Source organism: Rhinolophus sinicus, chromosome 13 (assembly GCF_057876585.1).
Source record: "Rhinolophus sinicus isolate RSI-liver-muscle chromosome 13, RSI-T2T, whole genome shotgun sequence".
Lineage (NCBI taxonomy): Eukaryota > Metazoa > Chordata > Mammalia > Chiroptera > Rhinolophidae > Rhinolophus > Rhinolophus sinicus.
In genome coordinates, this window is record NC_142513.1 from 59,462,757 (window position 1) to 59,490,005 (window position 27,249).

The following is a 27,249-nucleotide window of genomic DNA, read 5'->3' on the forward strand; positions in this document are numbered from 1 at the left end:
AAAAGGATTTCCCAGAAATGACAGTTGTCCAGTACCCAGGGGAAAATGTGCAATTTCAATTGTAGTGAAGCAAATAAATTAAACAAGGAAATGCCACTTTTTGCCAGGAAATTAGCAGAGACTTAAAAGGAAAGTAGCAGTCAGCGCGGCTGAGGGTAAGAGGCAGGTACCCTGCCAGTGAGGCTTCCTTGGTGGGGGCAAATTAATAAACAAACCTCTCTAGCATTCGGTAATTAATTACACTTGTAGGAGTCAACTGCAAGAAAATAATGCAAGATACAAAGATTTATGTATGAAGACATTTATTTGTAAAAATTACAATATCCATCAATAGCAAAATAGTTGAATTATAAGATACCCACACGTCAGGCTATTATGCGACAACGAAGCCCTGAAAAAAAGTGATTAATAAGCACTTAGGAATGTGGCATGTGTTCAGCGAAGGATACAAAAGTACTTTGAAAAATTTCATGACAATTATATAAACCCGTGTAATTTGAAAGAAAACCATGACCCAGGAGCTCGCCACTTATTTCCCAATCGCGGGACGTGGGTAAGTCACTCCAACCTTTTTGAGCCAGTTCCCTGCTCTGTAAAATGGGGCTGGTACTCACCTCACAGGACTGTTACCGCGATTAAAGGGGATCCCTTGTCTAGACAGGTAGCGGCCCGTGGGCAGGGTCCGGTGTTCCCTCCCTTCCCCTCGAGGCTTCCTACATCCGGGGAAAATTGCCACCAAAGATCAGTTCCCGCGCGCGCTACCTAGGCGACCCAGGGAAACAAGTTGAGGCGCCAGGACTGTATTAAACCCGCTCCGCCACCGGCCGGCTGCGGGCAGCGGCGTCGTTCTAGGCGTCGAGGCTTGGAGGCCGGGCGGCGCTGCGGAGCGCACTTCGAATCAAAACAGCGGCGGGGCGGGGCGGGGCTCGGACCACAGGGCGGCTCCGCGCGCGCGAGCACGTCACCCGCGGTGCGAGGAAAGCGAGCCGCGCAGGGGCGTGGCCGGGCGCACGCGCAGACGGCGATCCCAGCCCCAGAACCTGGGTGCGCTCGGACCCGACTGCGCACTCGAGGCGGGGCGAGGGCGGGGCTTCTGGAAGATCGACGGGACGGGGCGCCAATCGGGGGCTGCTCCGCCTCGGGTTTGGTTTGAAATCCCGCGGCGGCCCAACGGCTCGCGAAGCGGCGACTGGGACTTTTCTGGTGGTACCGGGTGGTTGCTGCTCTCGGTTCCGCGTGAAGTAGTTCGGGGACCTCGACGTCCGGTTGTTGCGAGCGTCCATCATGAGGAGAAGGTGAGGGTTGCCCGGGAGTTGAGGGACGCGGGAAGGAGCGACGCAGGTCCCGGGTGCGGGGCCGGTGTGGGCTCCGAGAGGCCCCTCAGCTCGGGGCAACGGTGTCACGTCAGCCAGGCAGGGCTGGTGGCGGTGAGCCAGACGCGCACCTTGTTGTCGGTCGCAGGCCACCGTGGGGCCAAACGTAGGCGCCCGGGAGGAGTCGCAAGTGCGGGGGGACGGGTAGGCCCGCAGCGCGACCCGCGACCCGCGAGAAGCGCCGGCGTCCGGAGACCCACCCTCCGCGTGCTCACGGCGTCCCAGGTGCTGCTAATTTGCACCGTGGCTCGTGGTGACCAGAGTCTTACGGTCAGCGTTTCTCGGTTCTCTTTAAAGCCGTGAAGTTTGTCTTTATCTACGTTTTTACGTGTATCTGGGCTGCAGTGTTAGCATTTTACTTGAATATGAAAGATAGCTTGGTTCCCTTGCAAGTTCAGACGCTCCGTTTAAGGAATTCTTTCCCGGTCGTTTGAACAACGCGGACAGTGCTGGGGAAAGACTGTCCGGCCTGAGATCGGGGCCAGACACGTCACGCTGTGTGTGTAGTCTTGGGACTTCTGGCCAGAGGTTGAATGTCCGTTTCCTCATCTCTAAAATAAAAATGACACAAAATAATTTTGTGTTAAGAGCGATACAAATACCCTTATTTTCTGAAAGTAGTCGGTGAAGCGTTAGGATGAATCATTATTAAATAATTCCTTGGTTTTGGTTCAACCTGATAGCTGTATGGTTACATGGTTACTAATTCCCACGGTTCTTTTTCAAATGCTTGCCTTTGGGGAACAGTAATTGAGCACAGGTCACTGGTACCATTGGAAAAAGCACATGTCCGTGTGAGGTTGTGAATTACAACTGTTTATTTAATTTTAAACTTTTATTTAAGTGTGTTTTTCCAGGACCCGTCAGCTCCACCTCAAGTAGTTGTTTCAATCTAGTAGTGGAGGGCGCAGCTCACAGTGGCCCATGCGGGGATCGAACCAACAACCTTGTTGTTAAGAGAACTGCACTCTAACCAACTGAGCTAAGAGGCCGCCCCACAAATATCTTATTATCTAAAGGACAGCGTAATTCTGTGCTTTTAAGTTACTATTGCATCTGAGGACAAGTAAAACCTACAGTGACATTTTATGTCACTCTTATTCCAAGTTGGTTTTTGGGTTGTTCAGCGTCTTCTGCTTTCAATAGAGTGAATGAAGGGGAGAGAAAGTTATCAATTAACTTTGGTTTCAGGCTGACAGATAATCACTAGGCTTTAAAACAGCAACTGGAATTACTCTACTCACAAAAGCAGACTTTGGGGTAACCTGGATTTCAGGTGTTCATATTTAGAAAGGAATGGAAACTAGGCCTCAGATACATAATGCTTATCGGATTGGTCACTGGATTGACTACTGGTTATGGGTACAGGTTGTACAGATGGAGCTTAACAAAGGCCTGTTTAGGAATAAGTAGGACAGTGGGTCAGTGACTGCTGCCTGAAGGTAGGAAATCGTTTAGAGGACCATTTGAGATCTTTACCAGTCCAGTAGGTTCAACAGACTGGGAAAACCTGGCCCTTTTTACAACCTTTGTGTCCTTGGGTGGTATTCTAGTAAGCACCCTCAGGTTTTCAGTGGATGCATTTATAAGGAAAATATCTCAAATTTGAACCTCTTAGGGGATTTAGGGAATTCCCTCTTAGGGAACTTACAGTATATAATTGTACCATGATAATTACTATTCACAGTGATTGCACTGAGGCATCTTATGATCGTACAGCTTTTTCGAAGCATCGAGTTATTAATCGAAAAATACTTCTTGAATGTTTGTTATGTACAAGGAACCATTCTAAGTGCTGGGGAATCAGCAGTGAATGTCCTTTTGGAGTTTACATTTTAATAGCAAAATAAATAAGTAAGTCTTACATTAAATGGTAATAGTGCTGTGGAGACAAATCAAGAAGAGACAGGGAACAAGGAGTACTGATGGCGTAGGAAAGGGAGTGCGGTTTTCAAGGGATTGGTCAGGAAAGTCCTTGCTGAGAAGGTGACCTGTGAGCAAAGAGGCCTAAAGGAGGCAAGGGGCCAAGCCATGGCAAATCATTGGAGGGTTTTGAGAAGACAAGACATGGAGCCAGCCTCGTGGCTGCCGTGTTGACAGTAAGCGTGAGGAGGCCACGGCAGAAGCAGGGAGACGGGCTAGAAGGGGGTGCAGTACAGGCACGAGATGAGGGCGGTGACCTGGCCCCGGGCCGAGTGGCGGGTGCGGGCAGGAGTGAGAGTCTCGCTGTGTTTTGGAGTAATAAGAATGAAGTTCATACAGTTGGAATGTTGCGAAGAGTGGAAAATTGTTTTAATTCTTTGAAATTTATCAATTGTACTTTGAAAACTGTACTCTCAGAAGAACAATCTCCAACTAGAATGTATGACAATTCCAAATACCGCTTTCCCACTGGCCACATAAGGTTTGTTAAAGGAATTCAGCTCCAAGGGAGGCTTAGCTTTTTCATTAGAAGAAATTGTGGGAATACTGCTTTTACTTAGTGGCCCATCTCCTGGGGTTCAGCCACCCCTTATCTGTGGTTTTGCTTTCTGTAGTTTCAGTTACCCATGGTCAACAGTGATCCAAAAATATCAAATGGAAAACTCCAGAAATACCCAGTTCATAAGTGGTGACTCACACACTGTTCTGAGTAGCGAGATGACCGTGCGCCCGCCTGCCTGGCGCGGAACCCTCCGTCTGTCCAGCTTCTCCCCGCAGTGGTCACTTGCCTCCCGGCCCCTAAGTCACCTAGCAGCCAGCTCCTTACCAGATCGGCTGTGGCGGGATCGCACTGCTGTGCTCGTCCCCCTGATTTTCCTTCCTAATGGCCCCAAAGCGCAAGAGTAGGGGTGCTGGCCATCCGGACACGCCAAAGGGAGGCCGGGAAGTGCTTCCTTTCCTTTAAGTGAAAGGTATGTATGTTTAGGGGAAAAACATACACTATGCACACATATATAGAATGTGTTTGTGTGTGTGTGTGCACGTGCACGCATCTATATATATATATATACACACACACACACACATATACATACATATATGCCAAGAAAATGTGTACAGTGGACACTAGGGTCAGCATTGCTCATCAGAAGTGTCTGGACGCTGATGGGAACCACTTTGAGCGCCTCTTGTAATTGCAGAAGTCAAATGTGACTTGTATTCATCTTCTGTTATTGGTATGTATTGAGTATTACAATTTTAATACAGGTTTTCTTAAAATGTGTATACCCATTTTTGGGCACCATCTGTGTGTGTGTGTGTGTATGTGTGTATATATATGCGGTCTCAGGCATCCACTGGGGGTATCCCCCGCAGATAAGGGGGGAACTATAGTACAGATATTTGTCCAGATTAAGTAATTGGGTTTGAAATCTACAAAGTTTGTACCAATCTCATGTCATTTTATTTTGTAGAAGTAATTTGTTTGACCAAATTAGCAGTCATATTTGTTTTTCAGTTAATTTACAAATCAAAAAAGCTTCAGATTATGTGCCAGATTTAAAAAAAAAAGGCTTCAAAATATAATCCCCATATAATTTACCTACTTAAAGTGTACGATTTAATGATTTTTAACGTAATTCAGAACAACTATCACCACAGTCAATTTTAAAACATTTTCATCATCCCTTCCAAACACCTCAGCAGTCAGTCCCCTTCCCCACCGTCTTTCCTCTCCCCAGCCCAGCCCCAGGCAGCCACTAATCTGTCTCTATAGTCGTGCCTGTCCTGAACTTTAGCACTAAATGGAATCATTTGAAATGTTCTCACATTTACCTGTTCGTTGGTTGGTGGCCATTGGGGTTGTTTCCCCTTTGGGGCTATTATAAATTAGGCTGCTGTAAACATTTGTGTCCGAGTGCCTTGTGGACATATGTTCTCATTTCTCTTGGTTATATACCTACGAGTGGAATTGCTTGATGATGTAGTCACTCTGTGTGTGACTTTGAGGACTTGCCAGACTTTTCCAAAGCAGCCGCACCGACACCAGATTGACTGGAGATATCGCGGTGCTTGTGTTCAAGTCCACCAGCCGTGTGTGTGTGTGTGGGGGGGGGGGTCCCCACCGGCCATGTATGAAGGTTCCGTTTCTCCACATGTTGTCAACACTTGCCGCTGCTTTTTTCATTCCAGCCCTCCTAGTGGTGGGAAGTGGTCTTTCTTTGTGGCTTTGATTGGCATTTCCCTGCTGGCTAAAGGTGTTGAGCGTCCTTTCGTGTGCTTGCTGGCCTTTCATGTGTCTTCTTTGGAGAAATGTCTACTGAGATCCTTCGCCCATTGTGCCAGACTTCTCCTTTTGCAGAAAAGGGATCACGTGACCCTCTGGATGCTTTGCAGAGCTGGGCGGCACCGCCTGTAAATCTGTTTGTCGGTGTCGAGAGCACATGAGCCCCGAAGGTAGCTGGAAGGTAGAACATGGCGAACCTTCGGCAGGAATTCGGGGCCACTTGTACACTGTTGAGCCATAAGTGCATCAGGGTGTGGCAGAATGAAGATGGAGGAGACGTGGTCCCTGCCCCCGGGTTCCTGGTCGTCTGGGTGGGGTGGCTGAGGAAGCCACAGCTGTGCAGAGGGCGCTGGCAGGTGGACGGGAAGTGCGGAATCCTGCTGGCAGCAGAAACAGCTGCATGTGGGGGTGAGGGGCTCTGCCCGGGAGCGCCCAGGAGGGTCAGTTGGCTGGAGTTAGGGAGTGTGGGGTGGGGGGGGTTAGGAGGAAAACCTGGAGGTTGAACTGTTTCCGGGGGGCAGTGGGAAGCTTTGAGGGGCGGAGTGAAGCAGGTGCCTGACGACTTGGTTTCCCCGAGCACCGAGCTCTCACGTGGGTGTTGGCCAGGATGGGGGGCAGCCAGCCTGGAGGAGACGGCCCCGCCCCCGGGAGAGTTACCCCAGAGCCATACCCTGCGCTGGTCTGCCTCCGCTCCCGGGTTTTGCAGTCAATTGAATATTGACCACTGCTTAGCTCTTGTAGGTGATTTTTAATAAAAGGCTCAAGTGAGGATGTTAACGAGTGCATTCTTTTGTGTTAAAAGTGGGTTTATTTGCCTGGGGAAGCTTTGTAGTTGAACTTTAGTTGAGATTATATTAAGTAAATGCCTTAACTACCTGTTAACATTTGTAAAATGAAGGTAGTACAGTAAATTCTTGTAAATGCTGTTTATTATCTGGGTGTCAATATTGGCATCCGGTGAAGGCCACTGATACTTGTGCAAAAGCTTGCTTCACCGCAGACAGGCAGCCTTTAACGTGGGATTTCTTAGCTAGAGAAATGTCTTGGGTGTGAATATAGTAAACCGATTGTTACGGAACTCGAGGCGTTCGCCGCTTGGGGTGCTGTATTCAAGAACATGACGTGGTGGTCCTTAGGCAGTTCTGTTTACATAGAGCAAGTAAAGGAGACGGGTTACACATCTGCGCTCTGTCCAGAGCTTTAGCCATTGCTTATATACCCTGATGGTTACTTACAGACTGATTTCTTCTTTGCATCAGTTGGGTTCCAGGGTCAGGGCCAAGCTACTCCGGCTGCAGCTGCCTTTGCAGAATACTGGGCTGCATATGGACAGTTAGCAAGAACACATTTAATAAGAACCACCCAGACCTTGATACCCTTGTTCTATCGAGCACTTTGGAGAAACTGGTGTTCTGGGCGACCTAGGCTGGTGACTCAGAACCACTGAACACGCTGAGACAGAAAGGGGGCCACTGAGTGCCTCTAGGCCCCCCACCTGTAGATGACTCAGTAGAGCTTAAGGGACTGGTGCCAGGCTTCCCACTGGCACAGCGCACCCAGATTCTCGTTTCTCTGGTGCCAGAGCAGTTTCTTTGTCATCCAGTTGCACCTAAGAAAGGAGAGAAAAAGCTCTGTTCTTTACGTGGTTATCATTTTTAACAGCATACTTACACGTAATCCAAGGCGCCCAGTTAAGTTTGTATTTCAGATAAACAATGAATAATTTTTAAAATAACCTCTTTGAAATGGAAGAAAAACGTACATACAGAAATGTGCACAAATCAAGTGCAGACTTAGTGCGTTTTCGTGAAGTCAGTGCTTGCCTGTGTGAGCAGCCGTCCCTGTCCGTGTGCCCCTCCCATCACCACCTCCCAGGACAGTGGCAGCTGCTGTCCTGGCTCCTGAAAGCACAGCTTCGTTTTGCCTGGTTTTGGTCTTTATATCAATGGGATCACATAGTGATTTGGCCTCTTTCACTCAGACTGGTTTTCCTCCTCTCCCCAACTTGTTTTTACTTTTTCACATTAGTTATGTCTTTTTTTTTTTTTTTTAAGATACATTTTTTTTTTTTAGATTTTATCGGGGGAGGGGAACAGGACTTGATTGGGGAACAGTGTGTACTTCCAGGACTTTTTTCCAAGTCAAGTTGTTGTCCTTTCAATCTTAGTTGTGGAGGGTGCCATTCAACTTCAAATTGTCCTTTCAGTCTTAGTTGTGGAGGGCGCAGCTCAGCTCAGCTCCAGGTCCAGTTGCTGTTACTAGTTGCAGGGGGCACAGCCCACCATCCCTTGTGGGAGTCAGGGAATCAAACCGGCAACTTGTGGTTGAGAGGACGCGCTCCAACCAACTGAGCCATCCGGAAAATCATCGGCAGCTCAGCTCAAGGTGCCGTGTTCAATCTTAGTTGCAGAGGGCCGAGCCCACCATCCCTTGCGGGACTCGAGGAATTGAACTGGCAACCTTGTGGTTGAGAGCCCACTGGCCCATGTGGGAATTGAACCGGCAGCCTTCGGAGTTAGGAGCATGGAGCTCTAACTGCCTGAGCCACCGGGCCGGCCCATTAGTTATGTCTTTTATCTCTTTTTTTCTTTTAAATTTAGGGTATGATTTATGAACAGTAAATTTAACTCATTGTAAACGTTTAGCTTGAATTCTGGTCACTACATACAGTTATGTCATCACCATTAAGATCGAGAACCGTGTCATCACCCTAAAAAGTGTCCTTGTGCCCTTTTGTAGTTGATCCCAGGCAACTCGCTTGCTTTCTTTCACTACGCTTTTGCCTTTTCTAGGGTTTCCTAAAGTGGAATCGTAGAGTGTGCAGTCCCTTTGGGTTTGTGCTCTTTCACTCCGTAGCATTCCCGTGGTGTCCCGGGTCACCCGCGCTATGTGGTCACTGCCGTATCCGCTGTGGGACGCGCCAGTTTCCGTCTTGCTGGTGCGCGTCCCGCTTGTTGGGGGTTTGTGCTCTTGGGAGCAGCGCTGCTCTGATCCTCCTGCGTGTCTGTGGGGTGTTTCTGTACATACAGGCGTGCACAGGAGTGGATCTGCTGGGTCCAGCTTCGGTAGGCACTGCCAACAGGTCTAAAGGGACTGCACCAGCTGGTCCTCCCACCAGGAGTTTGGGAAAGTTCTGGCTTTTCCGTGTACTCACCAGCGCTTGATATTTGTCCTTTTGATTTTAGCAATTCTGCAAGTTAGTAGCTGTAATTTTAGAACAACAACAAAATTGTGATTAATTGCCAGCTGTTTTATAGGAACCTTTCACCAGCAAACTCTTGCATTAGGTGTGAGTCTATGTTACTGGTCTTTTTGTTTGTTTTTTCTTTAATAAAACATTTCTGATTCTATATTATACTGCCATGGGTAGAATCACTGAAAGTCAGATTCTGAGTAGTATTCAGAAGATGGACTGTCCATGATGTAGTACGATACTGAATTTTGCTGTGCCTGTGTTGTAGTGTTGGGGAGAGAGGAGAGGGGAGTGGGTAAAGATGAATTAAGCTGAATGCTTGTTTTCAATTTGTCCCATCCTTGAGGCCACCGAGAAACTCTTCAGTTCCTGTAAATACTGCTTTTAGTGTGTTGGAGGCAGTGGCTCATGCAGCTGGCTTCTCTTGCTTTTCAGTGACGTGCTCGCAGAGGAGTCCGTACTCTGTCTCCAGAAAGCCCTGACTCACCTTCGGGAAATATGGGAATTAATTGGGATTCCCGAGGACCAGCGCTTACAAAGAACTGAGGTGGTAAAGAAGCACATCAAGGTGAGTTTAGTGCTGGAGTCTTTGCAGTGGGAGGGCTCGGGATGTCGTCATCTCACGTGAGGGGGCTTCTAGCAGTGATACGCAGACGTCAGGCTCTTCCTGGTGCCTAAGTCCTTTCTTAAAACTGTGAAGTTATGAGGGTTTTGCTGTTACTCGTTCTTTTTCTCCCTTTGGCCCGACACTTTTATGGGACTGTTTTCTCTCCCGTAGGACCTCCTGGATATGATGATTGCTGAAGAGGAAAGCCTGAAGGACAGGCTCATCAAAAGCATATCCATCTGTCAAAAAGAGCTGGCCACCCTCTGCAGCGAGTTACATGTTGAGCCTTTTCAGGTACTTGGCAGGGTCCCGGGCTCCTGCTGGGTCTGAGATGGAAGGTGTCCTTGTAGGGGTGGTCCTGGGCACGAGACATGGGGCAAACATGCTGCCTGGGTAACTAGTTCCAGCAGAGTAACTTTTCCTTCTGTGAGGGTTGCCCTGGTGAGAGGTGAAGCAGCTGAAGGACGTTGCAATGAAAAACAAGCGTCCTCTGGCTGTCGGTCTATGGGGCGTGTATGTAAAGCAGCTCTTCACTCGGATACTGGGCCATTCTTTCTTTGAAAAAAAATGAAAAGAGCTACCTCGGAAGCAAAACTGACTAGTGACATAAGGGAAAGTTATCTAAAAACCTGCCTTTGTGGGTTTTTTTCATACCCAAAAGCTGCGCACCACTGAGCCAGCCAAAATGGCCACTTGAGCAGCAATGTGTCCAAAGCTTAGGTGTCAGGAGAGCAGTCACGTTTAGAGCGTGCCGTGATTATCTGCGTTTATCGCTGCGAGGCTGCTGTGTTGTGCTACAGCACAAGTCAGGGGCTCGAATGAGGACACCAGCTGGGTGAGAGCAGTAGGAGATGGGGCCCCCAAACAGATTGTTTGCTAGTACCAGTAAAAGCAACGTCAGCATCGTAAAAATGAAGACAAACATGGAGCTTGGGAGGGTCACTAGAATAGATGTGCGAGCAGAGACAGCACAGGATGGCTTATGTGGTACCGATGTGGTTCTCAGATGCCTCTCCCCGTGACAGGGGCACCAACTCCGGGGTATCTAGGTCAGGTCAGCCGGGGTGGGGGAGGGGAGGCTGCCTCTAAAGGGTTAGGATCAGTCCTATGTGACAGCCAAGAGCAGTCAGGCAGACTGACATCAGTGGAGTTTTCCGGAATCAACAGAAATGGCATGAAGACCATTGATTTTGGACAAATAGTTTCTGTCTTTAGTCTTTTTTTAAAAAGAACTTTAAATGTGAAATTGATGAGACGTTAGGTAGATGGTACATCTCCCTTAAATTACATCCCAGTTCTTAGGTCACCTGTGTTGAGTAAAATTTATAGGACATATAGCTGCCACTTTCGTTTTTCTGTTTATCAGGAATAGAGCAAGGAGTACTAAATTGTTTTTTATTGATGAGGTGATATTCTTAGGATTATTGGGATGAGCATTTAGTTATGAGCTAAATATACCACCTATAGCTAGCTCAAAACGAGCTTTCCAACGAATTTTCACCTCTTGCAAAGGTGACCAAGTACCTTTCCTTACCGGAGACCTTCCTCAGGGGAGCCTCTTTGTGCCATATTCTGTTGTCTGTGAGTTGACGTATTTGTAAGTTTAAGTAAAAGTGTCACCCGAGCCCTCTTTCATTGTCCTGGTTTTCCTTTGGAACCTTGTAACCACGGTCCATCATCTTACACAGGAGGAAGGAGAGCCAACTATCTTGCAACTAGAAAAAGATTTGCGCACTCAGGTAGAACTGATGCGAAAACAGAAAAAGGAAAGAAAACAGGAACTGAAACGACTTCAGGAACAAGACCAAGAGCTGTGTGAAGTTCTCTGCACACCCCGCTATGACGTCGACAGTGATTCTGTTCCCACCTTGGAAGAGCTGAACCAGTTCAGACAGCATGTGGCCGCTTTGAGGGAGACAAAGGTACACTGCTTGCATCTGTACTTCCTGAAAGTCAGTTTGACCTTCCTGTTGGTATCTTACAATCGTTTCGTTTTGTAGGCGTCTAGGCGTGAGGAGTTTGTCAGCATAAAGAGACAGATCATACTGTGTATGGAAGAATTAGATCACACCCCAGACACAAGCTTCGAAAGGGACGTGGTGTGTGAAGATGAAGATGCCTTTTGTTTGTCTTTGGAGAATATTGCAACACTACAAAAGTTGCTGCGGCAGGTAATGTCTACTCAGATTCTGGCCTGGGATCGCCGTAATGTCCAGCAATTTGAATAAAAGTGACAGTTTTTTTCTCTGTTGGTCCTAAATAAAGAGCCAATGTGAGTTAAGAAAATGAGGGCAGATAAAGATGGTATATGATGCACAACCTTGATTTTTCTTTTTTTTTTAAACACAAAGTTTTATATATAGCTTTAAGAATAGGAAAGTGAAATTTTGGATGAAGTAAGTCATTGAATTGTTAGTGTTTAATGAAAACTTTTTTTAGTTCAGGATTTGAATCCTAATTCTTGGGGTCTGAGGCCTCCCCGTACTGACAGCCTTACAGTTTGTGTTCAGGAGTCACGGAAACACACCTCTTCCCAGTCTTATAAAAAGTGCTGCTTTTCCATGTGGGCCCAGATGTTTCTTTGTGGGAGGCTGAGGGCTGCCGTCTCTGTGCTGCTGTCTTGGCTGTAACCACTGTCTTCCCTTGCTCCAGCTGGAAATGCGAAAGTCACAGAATGAAGCCGTGTGCGAGGGGCTGCGTGCGCAGATCCGAGAGCTCTGGGACAGGCTGCAAATACCAGTGGAAGAGAGAGAGGCTGTGGCGATGGTTATGACCGGGTCGAAAGCCAGGGTGAAGAAAGCGGTAAGAAACCCAGAGGGCGCTGGCTCAGCAGTCTCTGTGGACATTTCTGTATCGAGTCTGATGTCTTGACCAACTTCTGCCTTGAGCAAGCCCATTTTGAAAGCAAGCATCAGAAAAAGGTGGCAGCAATCTGTGCATCTTTTTTTTTTTTTTCCCCATTCTTTTTTTTTTTATTAAATTTATTGGGGTGACAATTGTTAGTAAAATTACATAGATTTCAGGTGTACAATTCTGTATTACATCATCTATAAATCCCATTGTGTGTTCATCACCAGAGTCAGTTCTCCTTCCATCACCATATATTCGATCCCCCTTACCCTCATCTCCCACCCCCCACCCCCCGCCCCCCTTACCCTCTGGCAACCACTAAACTATTGTCTGTGTCTATGAGTTTCTGTTTCTCATTTGTTTGTCTTGTTCTTTTGTTGTTTTTGGTTTATATACCACATATCAGTGAAATCACATGGTTCTCCGCTTTTATTGTCTGACTTGTTTCGCTCAGCATTACTCTCTCAAGATCCATCCATGTTGTCACAAATGTTCCTATATCATCTTTTCTTACTGCCGAATAGTATTCCATTGTGTATATATACCACAACTTCTTTATCCATTCATCTATCGAAGGACATTTTGGTTGTTTCCATGTCTTGGCCACCGTAAACAAAGCTGCAATGAACATTGGAGCACACGTGTCTTTATCTCTAAATGTTTTCAGATTTTTTTGGGTAGATACCCAGGAGAGGGATTGCTGGGTCATATGGCAATTCTATTCGTAATTCTTTGAGGAACCTCCACACTGCCTTCCATAACGGCTGCACCAGTCAATCTGTGCATCTTTTATCTTTTATTCTTAGGTTTCTGGGCCTTTGATATCAAAGAGTGTTGACTTAACCTCTGTGGTTTTATGTTGTGATTTTATTAAACAGGGAAAAATTTTGCAAAGCTAGTGAATGTAAAAGTGTGGCGAGGACCTTTAACAGATCTCTCTTTTTCAGCTGCAATTAGAAGTGGATCGTTTGGAAGAACTGAAAATGCAAAACATGAAGAAAGTGATCGAGGCGATACGAGCGGAGCTGGTTCAGTACTGGGACCAGTGTTTTTACAGCCAGGAGCAGCGACAGGCTTTTGCCCCTTTCTATGACGGTTAGTACAGGAGCCGTGGTGTTTATGTGGCCTGCACTTGTGAAAAAGTGCAGACGTTCACCCGGAAGTACTTCCTCTGCTGAAGAGATATAACTACCTGTTCAGGCCAGTCAGCATTAGTTGCCATTCCTGTACAAATAAGCGTTTGCAAATGCTACTGGGAGATAAGGGATCTCTTGATTCCTCTATCACTGCAGCCTATAGTTGTGAAGCTCAAGTTTATCAGGTGCTTACTCTATGCCAGGTGTAATGTCAGACTCCTAACAATAGTATCTCACTTCATCTTCACGTCAAAAGATGAGGACAGGAAGGCACATAAATGTTGAGCAACTTAAACCAGACGCCCCGCAGGTAAAGGGCGGAGCTCACGTCTGAGCCCCTGGAGTCTGACTCCAGAGCCCAACAGAATTCTAGTCTGACCGGAACTGAATATAAAGTGAGGCTGTCTGCTCAATTTCACATTGGGGACATTTTCTGTGACCCAACGCTCTACTGGGCAGGGTGGAAAGGACGAATATGAAAGAAACCTAAGACAAGGTGGGAGAGGACACAAAGGTTTGAGAATCTTCGTCATTCGAGCCCACACCCCAGTCCCTTACTCCCTGGTCCCCCCAGGCTGATAGCGACACACCTGGCTTTTATTATCCACAATGTAACAGTTTTACTACAATGAAGAAGAATCTATTTGCATTTCAGGGGGAGGAGGGATCAGTAAAGTGGGGTACTAAACACTGGAGGAATCTTCCTGAACTGCTGGGTCTGTGTCTTGCAGAGGACTACACAGAAAGTCTGCTCCAGCTCCACGATGCTGAGATCGTGCGGTTACGAAACTACTACGAGAGTCACAAAGAACTCTTCGAAGGTGTTCAGAAGTGGGAAGAAAGCTGGAGGCTTTTCTTAGAGTTTGAGGTACTGCCCTAACTTTTGTCTGTTCCTTAAAGGGCAACGAAGTGTTGAGAAAGCGTGTCCTGCGTAGTCGGAGTCCAGTTTTTGCTCCTCACCAGGTTTCTAATACCGTGTCTTCATCAAGTCTTGGAATTACTGCTAACCCGTCTCTATTTGTTAGTCTGACGTGCAGGAACACATAAGAGAAAACCCAAAGTAAATGGCTTAAATAAGGAAGTCCAGAGGTAGGCAGTGCAGGGCAGGTGTGGCAGTTCCACAGTCGGGGTCTCGGGCTTCTCCAGCTCGTGGTCCCCCAGCACTAAGGGGTGGACCTTCCCCTCAGGTCTAAGTTGGCTGCAGACTCCCGCTGTGGCGTTTCAGGCAGCGTGGTGGAGGAGGGAGCACAGAAGGCGCTGCCCCTCCAGCCCCTCTAAGGGCGCTTCCCGGCGCCTCTGCTCGTACTCAGGTGCCGCACCGCGGCTGGCGAGGCTGGGGGCACTGCTGCCGCAGAGGAATTCGGGTTCTGCTCCTCAGGAAGGCGAGAAAGACGGGCGTGGGGCCAGGCCATTCGTATTCTCTACCATTCCAACTCTTGCTATTTTCTCAGAAAATTGCCTGGGTGTTGGGGCACATTTGTATACATTGAATTCCTCTTCTTACCTACACAGCACGCGCGGGTTCCCTCAGAGCATTTTAGATGTGGGGGCTGGGACGAGGATGAGGCACCGTGGGCACAAAATCAAGCAACCTGTTCTCAGGGTCACACAGGCGCTTCAGCAAGTCCTGAGTTGAACTCAAGTTCACAGGTGGGAAACCAGGACTCAGAAGTGGGGAGAACTGAGCGAGGTCTTCCAGCTATTTAAGATTGAGGGTCCTGGGCCTCAGTTACTCCTTACTTCTGGGTGAAAGCAAGGAGGAGGAGGAGTAAATGTCAACAAAGAGCCAAATAAACAACCGTTGTTGACGTGCCAGTAGTTAAGACAAAATAAGAGGCGAATTGCCATCCCCTGTAGTTACTGTTTGCAGGCTGGCGCCCACCGAGCAGGCTGGAAGGGAAATGGAATTTCTTCACAAGCTTAGCCCCCAATTTGTCAAGATCAGTTCTAAACTTTTCTGGTTATCTGCCCCTAATTGTGAATCTACACCTAACTTATATTTATAAATGATATGCTTATATTACTGTTCTGATACACTGAATACATGATAGAATAACAAAAAGCAGAAAAGTTAAAAAGCATATGAAGCCTAACGTACTACGTTTTTCTACTTGTCCTTTTATGAGGTTAATGTAATGAAAACCGGATTATCTATAAACCCCTTAACTTGGCACATTCAAGCTGCATTGTCTCAACAGGCCGGAAGTGAGTGGGCACGTAGGGTTGCCACCAGCAAACTCTGAGTGTAGACCTTCCCCTTGTCTCCATGTGGCTCATTTCCTGTAGCTAATGTGTAATCTTTTGACATCCGAACCAAGGAAGGGAGCCAGTGACATTGTGCACTAAATATTAAAGTCTGTCTTCCCTTTTAGATAAAAGGAAACAGTGGCTTTCCTGCACCCCAGTGGATGTGCTTGCCCCTGGCGGGAGTGCTCACACCCACTTCCCTGCCTCAGGACCCCTATCTTCCTCAGCACTGAGGGAGTGTGGGAATGCAAAGCTCTCGGAAAGTCTCCTTAGTAATATGCATCTGTGTTTGACAGCAGGTCTTGGCAGAAGTCATTGGTCTGACTGCGTGTCCTGGGGCTCACTGATTAAAATGTATTTTCACAGAGAAAAGCTTCAGATCCAAGTCGATTTACAAATCGTGGAGGAAATCTTCTAAAAGAGGAGAAGCAGCGTGCCAAGCTCCAGAAAACACTCCCTAAGGTAATGTTGTTGCTAAGGGTTTTATCTGCAGAATGCCTCACTGTCTGTCTAATCATTTGCTCCCAAACTGTCTTCTCTCCCAAAGGTCAGGCAAGGATGATAAGTAATCATAGGCCTTCCTAGTATAAGCAACTGAGGATCAAGGGGGGTTAGTTTGCAAGGGAGCCCGTAACACATACCACAGTAAGACTGGGCGGCTTACACAACAGACATTTATTTTCTCCCATTTCTGGAGGCTGGAAGTCAGGTCACGGTGCAGACAGGGCTGGTTCCATAGGCTGGTAGATGGTGTCTTCTCCCCGTGTGTGTCTCCACGTTTTCTCTCCTTACAAGGCGCCACCAGGCCTACTGGTGTAGGATCCACCCTGATGGCCTCATTTTAGCTTAATCACCTCTGTGCCCAAAGTCACTTGCCCACCTTTTCACAGCTGGTAGGAGGCAGATTCCAGGCGGGAACCCAGGTGGTGGTGTCCTTACTGGCACCGCTTCTTCACTGCTGCCGGTCCTCCCGATGCTCCTCTAACTTTCAGCACCAAAACCTCAGTGGCCACACGCTGGTCCTCACCTTTTGTGAAGGAAGCGTCCTTGGCCTGGGATTTCCCACGTGGGTCCGTCCAGCTGCCTGAAGTGGGGCTCGTGATGCTCTGGCGGGGGGAGGTTTATTCTTTGGGGGAGTCGTTCTGTTTGGGCTTCACACCAAAGATGTGAATTAATTAACGTGTCCTTGTGTCTGGTCTCAGCTGGAAGAGGAGCTGAAGGTGCGGATTGAAACGTGGGAGCAGGAGCACGCGCAGCCGTTCGTGGTGAACGGGCAGAAGTTCGTGGAGTACGTGACAGAACAGTGGGAGATGCACCGATTGGAGAAAGAGCGAGCCAAGCAGGAGCGGGTACGTGAGCCCAGCTCGGGAAGAGGGGGCGGAGGTCCTGGGAGCAGCCACTCCCCCAGTGCCCAAGGCAGCTCGGGCTGCAGAGGGTCGGCACCAGGTTTCCGGCCCCACCCCGTCCCAGACCTGTTTTCTTCCTGGGATCTTACCCCAGTTGCTTCTGACTTTCACACAGCAACTGAAGAACAAGAAACAGACGGAGACGGAGATGCTCTACGGCAGTGCTCCCCGCACACCCAGCAAGCGGCGAGGACTGGCGCCCACCACGCCGGGCAAAGTGCGCAAGGTAAACGGCAGGCTCTGGGCTGCGAGGGGCCAGGGCTGGGGGCCGCCTTGCCTTCTGTCGGGCAGGTGGGGAAAGGGCTTTGCTGCACTTCCACGTGGAGTCCGCTTGACAAGGGGGCATCATGGCCCTTCTCCCTCTATTCGTACTTCATGACATATAAAAGATTTGAACATCACCTGCAGCATAACTCCAAGACTGCCACTGAGAATATTTGGTGTTTTTCTTGCTTTTTTAAAAAGCTTTTTAAAATAATATATTTTTACAAAGTAGAGATCACGGTATATAATTCTCATTTCTGCCTTTTTACCTATTTTGTGTTGGTTATGGTTTTTTTCATAGCAAACTTTCTTCAAATACACACTCATCATTAGCTATATATTGTCCTCTTGACATACTGTCATTTGTTATTTCCCTATTGTTTGATATAACAATGAAAATAATGTGGTAAACTTTTAAAAACATGTTTTAGAACACTAAAATTCAATTCCAGAAAGGTTTGTTTTAATTACAATGTTGAGAACCTCTGTGCCAGATGCTGAGAGTACAGGTGCGACAGTCCTTGCTCTCAAGAGTGCTGTTTTCAGACATTTCTGATGTCCCGGCTCCACCAGTCACCCAGCCTCTGGTACCAAGGTGGGCGTAACAATGTGTGTTCCCAGTGGCAGAGCCTGGCACGTGACATTCCCACACTTTTGAAATTTTTGTCCATCTGATGAATAGGAAGTAATGTCTCGTTATGATTTTAGTTTGTGTTTCCCTAGTTACTAATGGAGTTGGGCATTTGTCTCTTTGTTACAAATTTTATAGGAATTCTTTATGTTCTGGATACCACTCCCTTGTCGGTTGTGTTATAATAGCTTTTCTCAGTATTTATGTGTGTTTTGTGTAGTTCGTCTTTTTTTTTCTTTTCTTTTTGTATCTCCTTTTTTTATTATCTTGAGAACTTCTTTTTCTTTTCTTTTTTTTTAAATCAAATTTATTGGGGTGACAGTGGTTAGTGAAGTTACATACGTTTGAAGTGCACAATTCTGTAATACATCACCTATATCTCACATTGTGTGCTCACCACCCAGAGTCAGTTCTCCTTCCATCACCCTATATTTGATCCCCCTTTACCCTCATCTCCCCCCTCCCTCCCCCCTTACCCTCTGGTAACCACTAAACTGTTGTCTGTGTCTCAGTTTTTGTTTGTTTATTTGTTTGTCTAGTTCCTTTGTTGCTTTCAGTTTTATATCCTACATATGAAAGAATTCATGGTTCTCGACGTTTTCTGTCGGACTGATTTCATGTTGTAGCTTCTTTTTACTCTTTATGGCACTTTGTTGATGAGCAGGAAGTTCTAATTTAATACAATAAAAGTGTTTTCTGTCTTTTCTTTAAGGCTTGTACTTTATAAGTGATCCACCCATGACCTGAAGCCACACAGATATTTTCATATGTTGTATTTCCTAGTCTGTGTCTTGTATCTGAATAGTTTTACTATCCCATTTAAGGTTTTTAATCCACCTAGAGTTTTCTAGTTACAACGGAAGTTTACAGCTTCATTGAATAAGATTGACACATAATATTTAAAGTGTACACTTTAATAAGTTTCCACATGTGTACACTGAAACCCTCACCACAAGACAGTGAATGTTTCCATTTACCCCAGACGTTCCTTCCTCTTCCCTCCTTTCCTGGCAGCCACAGATTAGCTCTGTCTCTATTGAGTGATTTGCACTTTCTAACATTTTATGTAAATATGTAGTATGTCTTCTTTCATTTTGCATAATTTCTTTAGCATAATTTTTTTAGAGATTCACCCATGTTGTTGCACGTATTGCTAGGTCACTACTTTTTATTGTTGAGCGAGCAGTATTCCTTTGTATGGCTGACTGTACCACAGTTTGCTTATTCATTCGCCTATTGATGAATATTTTGGCTTCTTTCTAGTTTTTTGGCTACTATAGATAAAGCCGCTATAAATATCCATGGATAAGTCTCTGTACGGGATCTGCTTTCATTTCTCCTGGATGCCTGCCTAGGGGTGTTGTAGCCCGTCATGCCATAGGTGTCTGGCCCGCTTTCAGAAACAGAACGGTTAGACCCGTTTACAGCTCCCCCTGCTGGACGTAAACAGGCTTTGAACACTTTTCACAGGGTTCCCCAAAAGCTCTTTACCGTGTAAAGTCATCTTTCTTACAGTGCTTCTCATACTCATTTCTCAGGAGTGTAGGGATAGGTTGCCGAGTATGTTATCTCCATTAGTAATGTCTGTTTTTCTACTCAGCTGAACACTACCACCATGTCCAATGCCACGGCCAACAGCAGCATCCGGCCTGTGTTTGGGGGGACCGTTTACCGCTCCCCGGTGTCTCGACTTCCGCCTTCTGGTAGCAAGGTTAGTACGCTCCTTGTGCAAGCACGTTCCCAACACCGCCCCAGCCGATTTTTTCAGCGGCCCCACCTACTCATTCCAGTTTCTGAGATCCCTGAATTTGGTGATCATTGAGATGCTGAGAGCTGACAGATGTGAGCTATTTAATCTGAAGATTGAATGAGAGAAAGAGTGGTCTGTCGGAGACCCACAAGCATCGTGGGGGAGCCCTGGGATGAGACTGGGAAACTGAAGAGCAGGTGGTGGTCTCTGCAGGCTCAGGCAAAGCCCGGTCTCGAGTTGCTGCTGAGCAAGTCCCTGCACGTGGGTTCCCGCCCTGACACTGGGTCCCTGGACAGATACCCTCGCACAAGGAGACGGGGGCGTGTATGTGCTAAAATGTGTTCAGTGTTTCAAGTATTTTACAGACTATGCTCAAGGTGTTCTGCAAATCGTTAAGAATTCATATATATATGTGTGTGTATATATATATATATATATATATATATATGTTTGTTTTCTTAAATCAAAGTTTATGGGGGTGACAATTGTTAGTAAAATTACATAGATTTCAGGTGATGTAATACATCATCTATATATCACATTGTGTGTTCACCACCCAGAGTCAGTTCTCTTTCCATCACCATATATTTGACCCCCTTTACTCTCATCTACACCACCACCACCCCGACCCTCTGGTAACCACAAAACTATTGTCTGTGTCTATGAGTTTTTGTTTCTTCATTTGTTTGTCTTACTCTTTTGTTTTCAATTTTACATTCCACATATCAGAGGTTCTCTACTTTTTCTGTCTGACTTATTTCATTTCGCATAATAATCTCAAGATCCATCCATGTTTATGCAAATAGTACTATTTCGTCTTTTCTTATGGCCGAATAGTACTCCATTGTGTATATATACCACATCTTCTTTATCCATTCATCTATCGAAGGACATTTTGGTTGTTTCCATGTCCTCACCATCGTAAATAAAGTTACAGTGAACATCGGAGCACATATATCTTTACAGATAAATGCTTTCAGATTTTTTGTGTAGATATCCAGGAGAGGGATTGTTAGGTCATATGGTAATTCTAGTCTTAATTTTTTTTTTTATAGTTTATTTTTATTTTTTTGTTGGGGAACTGTGTTTCTCCAGGGCCCATCAGCTCCAAGTCGTTGTCCTTCAGTCTAGTTGTGGAGGGTGCAGCTCAGCTTCAAGTCCAGTCACCGTTTTCAATCTTTAGTTGCAGGGGGCACAGCCCACCATCTCATGCGGGAATTGAACCGGCAACATTGTTAAGAGCTCGCACTCTAACCAACTGAGGCACCTGGCCGCCCCTATTCTTAATTTTTTGAGGAACCTCCACACTGCCTTCCATAGCGGCTGCACCAGTCTGCATTTACACCAACAGTGTGTGAGGGTTCCTTTTTCTACACAGCCTCTCAACACTTGTTACTATTTGTCTTGTTCTTTTTTTTATTATTATTAACTTCAGGTGTACAAAACAGTACAATAGTTACACATTTCACCCCTCATAAAGAGATAACTCCCCCTCTCCCAATCTGTTGCCCCTCTGACATTGTATGTATCTATTGCAATTCCACTGACTATTCCCTGTGCTGTACTCCATATCCCGGGACTATGTGTATTAAATTATACTGTATTCCCCCGAAAATAAGACCTCGCCAGACAACCAGCTGTAATGCATCTTGTGGAGCAAAAATTAATATAAGACCCGGTATTATAATTATATTTTATATAGACCCAGTTTTATGTCACAGTAAAATAAGACCGGGTCTTAATTTTTGCTCCAAACGACACATTAGAGCTGATTGTCCGGCTAGGTCTGATTTTCGGGGAAGCAGGGTAGTTGACACAATATTATTCAGCTCCAGCTTCAGGTGTGTACAGCGCAGTGGTCAGGCAGCTACACTGTCCATGGAGTGGGCTCCCTAATGAGACAAGTGCCCATCTGACACCCTATAACATCTTTACATTATTGGTTATAGTCCCCAAACGGTCTTTCACATCCCCCTGGCCATCTTGTCTCTACCAAGTTATGCCGCCTAATCCCCTCCGCTTCTTCCTCATCCCCACCCCCTCCCTTCTAGCAACGCTCAGTTGTTCCTGTGTCTCTAAGACTGTGTCCCTTATCTTCTTGATGACACAGCGCTTCTAACTGGGGTGAGGTGATAGCTCATTGTTTTTTATTTGCATTTCTTTGGTGATTAGTGATGTTGAACATTGTTTTATACCAGAAATTCTGTGCAGGATTACAGACACACGGCTAATATAAAGATATCAGTGTGCGTGCATGTGTGTGTGCGCGCGTGCGTGCGTGTGTGTATAGATGTGTGTTTGCGCATGCGCCTTTCCTATAAGGATATCACACTGATCCATCTTTCCTTTCTCTGCAGCCAGTCCTCACTTCTACCTGTTCAGGGAAAAAAACCCCCCGCGCGGGCCGGCACGGAGCCGACAAGGAGAACCTGGAGCTCAATGGCAGCATCCTGAGCGGTGGGTACCCCAGCTCGGCCCCCCTCCAGCGCAACTTCAGCATTAATTCTGTTGCCAGCACCTATTCTGAGTTTGCGGTAATTCACCTTTTGTAACATCTACCAGTCTCTGGGGAGCACACAGTTGGGGCTGTAGGCATCTTCCCAGGGGTACCCAGGCTCGTAGTTAGGGCAGTTCTTTGAGGCTGAGAATCCCTTTCCTGCCCTGACCATGGGGTGGGGGTGAGTAAGGGGGGTACATAGGAGGGAAGTTGGCAGCAGCCCACAGACATTTATTTAACTTGGATCCTTCTACTTAAGAAATACCATCCCCTGGCTGCAGGAGGTGACCCTTCTGATCACGGCCCTGGTGCTCTCTTGGTGGAGTTCTTGGTAATGGTCTGAATTCTCTGTTCTTAGAAGGATCCGTCCCTCTCTGACAGCTCCACTGTTGGGCTTCAGGTCTGTATGGCAATCCCTGCATGTCCCGTGTCCCCTTTCCAAACTGCTCTGTCATCTGCTGGCTTCATCCCCATCTGGGCACAGGGCTGCACTAACCAGTGATCTTCAGCTGCACTGTCACCACCTTTTTGACAAGGGAAGCAGGAGTCCCGAGTACAGACTTACAAGGAACACGTATCGGACTTGTTCCCCACAGACTAATGTGCTGATTAACAAGAAAACTTGTTCAGACTTGAATTGGATTCTCAGCCCCACCTCAAGTCAGGCAAAGCTTTTTATCATGTGATTTCACAGCAGAAAAGGTTCACATACCCGCACCCCCCCCGATTGTGACCTGCAAGGCCTCCAATGTGCTGCGAAGAATAGAGGCCCCACCCCTGGGGAAGGGCGCCCCAGCTGTGTGCTGCCTGTGGTGTTCTTGGCCTGTGTGATGACAATTGCCTGGAGTATCTGCCTTACTAACCCCTGGGCGCCCAGCTTTCTGCCAGCGCTCATGTCCTTGCCTGTGACTCTTTCTACCTCAATGAGCTGCTACGGCGTCCATGAGGCTCTGGAAGAGGGTCATTTTTCCAGAATGCTCTTCCGCTCCTAGTGCCATAGTCCATGTTAAGCGACACTTACCTTCCTGTGTCTTCTCTCTCCCCTCAGCATCCTCCTCTTGAGAGGTGAGGCTGCCTTCCCCGGGGTTGCTGGGGTACAGCCCCGGCACCCTCCCTGAGGCCGCAGTACACGACGGCCCAGGTGGCCCAGGCCAGAGCTCCTTCTGAGCATTGAGGTCCACTCTGAGTCTGCCCTTTTGGAAATTTCATGACTAGTGTGGCGCTACCTGTAGAAATGGGTACGTGCCACTCTGGCTGACTGCAGGACAGAGGGTCTATGTTTCTTGTTTTGCTTGCTCAGCCAAGGCCGATTTCATCCCCTTGAAGCTTAAATGTACCTGCTTCCCTCTGGTTAGGCCTAGGACGCCTCATGGGCTCCTCTGGGCAGCAGACTAACCTCTACTAACATCTGTCCTTCGCAGCGATCATTCGTGCTTTATCTTCTGCTTCTGTACCATGTGCTCCAGCATGAGATCAAATCACCAGGGGGTTCCAAGGCCCTCAGCCCCAGGGATTGGTAGATATGTGGTGCTTTTTAAAGGGCTCAAAACACTGAAGCTTGCTGCCTCCCTAGCTTGACAGCCCAGAATCGTTTGTAAAATATAAGGGATTTCTCTCTTGGGGATTTTAACAGAACGGACTGGCTGAGGAAAGGGGTCCAGGGCATATGCACACATGCCTATCTGTGACTAACAGAATGGTGCTCAGACGGTTCCTAACGCACCTGTGCGGGCACATCTGTCTGTAAGGGCGGGACATGCTGGAGACGGAGGACTGCCACTGATGTTCTTTATTTTTCAACAGCGAGAACTTTCAAAGGCCTCCAAATCTGATGCTACTTCTGGAATCCTCAATTCAACCAACATCCAGTCCTGAGAAGCCCTGATCAGTCAGCTTACTGGCTTCCTGTGCTGCCTACACTGCACCTAATTGTACAGGGTGCCTTTAATTTTCCATGGGCTTACGTGTGCTCGAGACCCTGCATAGGTTCCATTACCACGGGCCTGACTTACAGATGAACGTCCACCGTAGGCTTAGTGGGTCCTTAGACATTGTTACTGACTCAAGAAATACATTAAACGTTAGTGTGTAGCATAAGTACAAATTTTAGCCTATGGAACCTAACTGCACTTGCTAAAGCACGATCAGGGCTTGGATATCACCATCGTGTAATAAACTGGTTGACGGCTCATCCTTGGGGTGCGGGATGTGCCAACATTTTAGCTTCTACACTTGTGTAGCAATTAACATCTTTATTGCTTGGAGATGTTCACGTAACGCTGTAGCTCCAGTAGCTTTGCTCCCACCTCAAGTCCTGTCTTCACCACACAGGACAGCCTCCTCCTCATGAGGGTGTCTGTGTGTCAGAAGCTGAGATGACCTGACCTACTGCCAGAGGTGACAGGCAGCTTGGGAGCCCCTCTGCTAACCTGTGCAGTTGTTACATGGCACCAACACACGTACATCCTGGTCTGAACTCTACTCCACTTCTCTGTCCAGCGTCCTGCGCCCATACACGTGCCCATTACCCCTTGCAGCCCTCAGGCAGGTTTTGAGGCTGTTGGGGAGGTTAGAACTTTGCACGTCAGTCCGGGGGACTTGTTCCTGCTGTAGCACACACACGAAACCCCCTCTTTCCCCACACTATTGCTCACTACTGTTCTCCGCAAAGCACTACTATTTATTCTTACTCTGCCTGTGCCAGGACTAAATGCTTGTCAGGAGCTTACCAGTGTGGTCAACATCTAAGTATCAAGCCATACTGTACAATCACGTGTATACATGTCCTGATTTTAAAATATAAATATATTGTTCAGAATAAATTAAAAAGTGTGCACTTACATTGAAAAAGGATATATTGCAGTGTTTGTTTTCAAATATACCCAAATGAGGTTATGGTTCGTTTGATTTGGTGGAAAGCAGAAATTTCTAGTGAGACGTGTGGTTTTTATATTAACACTTTTTTTCTTTCTTACTGATCTGTTTCATTCTCTTTTTTTTCTATCTTGTTCTCCTTTGTACCTGAATTTTGTTCTACTTATCCATCTAACTTTCATTCACTCTTTCTTTCCCGCTTTAATTCTATTTATCTTTCTACCTTTATTTTTCTTTTAATGAACTTTTTATTTAAGTGTGTTTTTCCAGGACCCATCCACTCCAAGTCAAGTACTTGTTTCGATCTAGTTGTGGAGGGTGCAGCTCACACGGCCCCATGTGGGGATCGAACCAGCGACCCTGGTGTTAGGAGCATCGCGCTCTAACCAAATAAGCTAAGCGGCCTACCCTCTACCTATCATTTTTTTATTCTATATTTCTATCTTTTCTTCAATGTTCTTTCATATTCTCAATTTTCCATATTATTGTTCATCTGCATTTTGTTCCATCATTCATGCTTTCTATATTTTTTCATATTTTTGTATCTTCCCAACCTACTATCTTTGTTCTGTCTCTCCCCAGTAATTTGTTCCATGTATCTTTCTGTTTTTCTCTTTCATTATTTGAAGACTTTGTTTCGTTTGATCTATTTATCTGACATTCTATCTTTCCTCCATTTATTTTCTAGGCTCTTTCCTTTCCATTTCTGGTGTGTGTGTGTGTGTGTGTGTGTGTGTGTGTGTGTATGTATGTGTGTATGTATGTGTGTATGTATGTATAACGTGTGTGTGTATGTATAACGTGTGTGTGTGTTGCTCTCCTGTCTATCTACATACCAATCCTTATTTTCTTCTATCTATACTTTTATTCTGTCCATCTATATTTATTTTGGTCTCATTTATTTTAATTTATTGGGGTGACAATTGTTAGTAAAATTGCAGATTTCAGGTGTACAATTCTGTATTACATCATCTATAAATCCCATTGTGTGTTCACCACCCAGAGTCAGTTCTCCTTCCATCACCATATATTTGATCCCATTTACCCTCTTCTCCCACCCCCCACCCCCCTTACCCTCTGGTAACCGCTAAACTATTGTCTGTGTCTATCAGTTTTTGTTTCTCATTTGTCTGTCTTGTTTTGTTGTTTTTGGTTTATATACCGCATATCAATGAAATCATATGGTTCTCTGCATTTTCTGTCTGATTTATTTCGCTTAGCATTATACTCTCAAGATCCATCCATGTTGTCACAAATGTTCCTATATCATCTTTTCTTACCGCCGAATAGTATTCCATTGTGTATATATACCACAGCTTCTTTATCCATTCATCTATCGAAGGACATTTTGGTTGTTTCCATGTCTTGGCCACCGTAAACAAAGCTGCAATGAACACTGGAGCACACATGTCTTTATGCATAAATGTTTTCAGATTTTTTGGGTAGATACCCAGGAGAGGGATTGCTGGGTCATAGGGTAATTCTATTTGTAATTTTCTGAGGAACCTCCACACTGCCTTCCATAGTGGCTGCATCAGTCTGCATTCCCACCAACACTGTATGAGGGTTCCTTTTTCTCTACAGCCTCTCCAACACTTGTTACTATTTGTCTTGTTGATTATAGCCATTCTGACTGGGGTGAGGTGATATCTCATTGTGGTTTTTATTTGCATTTCTCTGATGATTAGTGATGTTGAGCATTTTTTCATATGTCTATTTGCCATTTGTATGTCCTCTTTGGAGAAATGTCTCTTCAGGTCCTCTGCCCATTATTCAATTGGGTTGTTTGTTTTTTGTTGTTGAGTTTCATGAGTTCCTTGTATATTTTGGATATTAGCCCCTTATCAGAAGCACTGTTTGCAAAAATCTTCTCCCATTCAGTTGGTTGCCTCTTTATTTTGTCGATGGTTTCTTTTGCTGTGCAAAAGCTTTTAAGTTTCATGTAGCCCCATTTGTTTATTTTAGCTTTTACTTCCATTGCCTTTGGAGTCAAATTCATAAAATACTCTTTGAACCCAAGGTCCATAAGTTTAGTACCTATGGTTTCTTCTATGCAGTTTATTGTGTCAGGTCTTATGCTGAAGTCTTTGATCCATTTTGAATTAATTTTGGTACATGGTGACAAATAGCAGTCCAGTTTCATTCTTTTGCACGTGGCTTTCCAATTCTCCCAGAACCATTTATTGAAGAGGCTGTCTTTCCTCCATTGTATGT

At 46.2% G+C, this 27,249-nt stretch overlaps 1 protein-coding gene across 5 annotated transcripts; it reads left to right on the forward strand.

The window, feature by feature from the left end:
- The first annotated feature begins 1,035 nt into the window (after positions 1-1,035).
- PRC1 (protein regulator of cytokinesis 1) lies at positions 1,036-25,011 on the forward strand. 5 transcript variants are annotated; one of them, XM_019718053.3, is made up of 15 exons: positions 1,157-1,295; positions 9,209-9,341; positions 9,552-9,674; positions 11,069-11,302; positions 11,381-11,551; positions 12,033-12,182; positions 13,178-13,325; positions 14,098-14,234; positions 15,980-16,075; positions 16,816-16,962; positions 17,135-17,245; positions 19,515-19,625; positions 22,022-22,198; positions 22,520-22,561; positions 23,965-24,170. In XM_019718053.3, exons 1-15 carry the CDS (start codon positions 1,285-1,287, stop codon positions 24,034-24,036), a joined length of 1,863 nt encoding a protein of 620 aa, XP_019573612.3. In that variant the 5' UTR covers positions 1,157-1,284; the 3' UTR covers positions 24,037-24,170. The 5 variants fall into 5 exon arrangements, with proteins under 5 accessions (XP_019573615.3, XP_019573612.3, XP_019573616.3 ...); XM_019718057.3 differs by having other exon boundaries at positions 22,022-22,121; positions 23,965-24,100; XM_019718056.3 differs by lacking the exon at positions 22,520-22,561 and having other exon boundaries at positions 1,036-1,295; positions 22,022-22,121; positions 23,965-25,011.
- Positions 25,012-27,249: the final 2,238 nt, after the last annotated feature.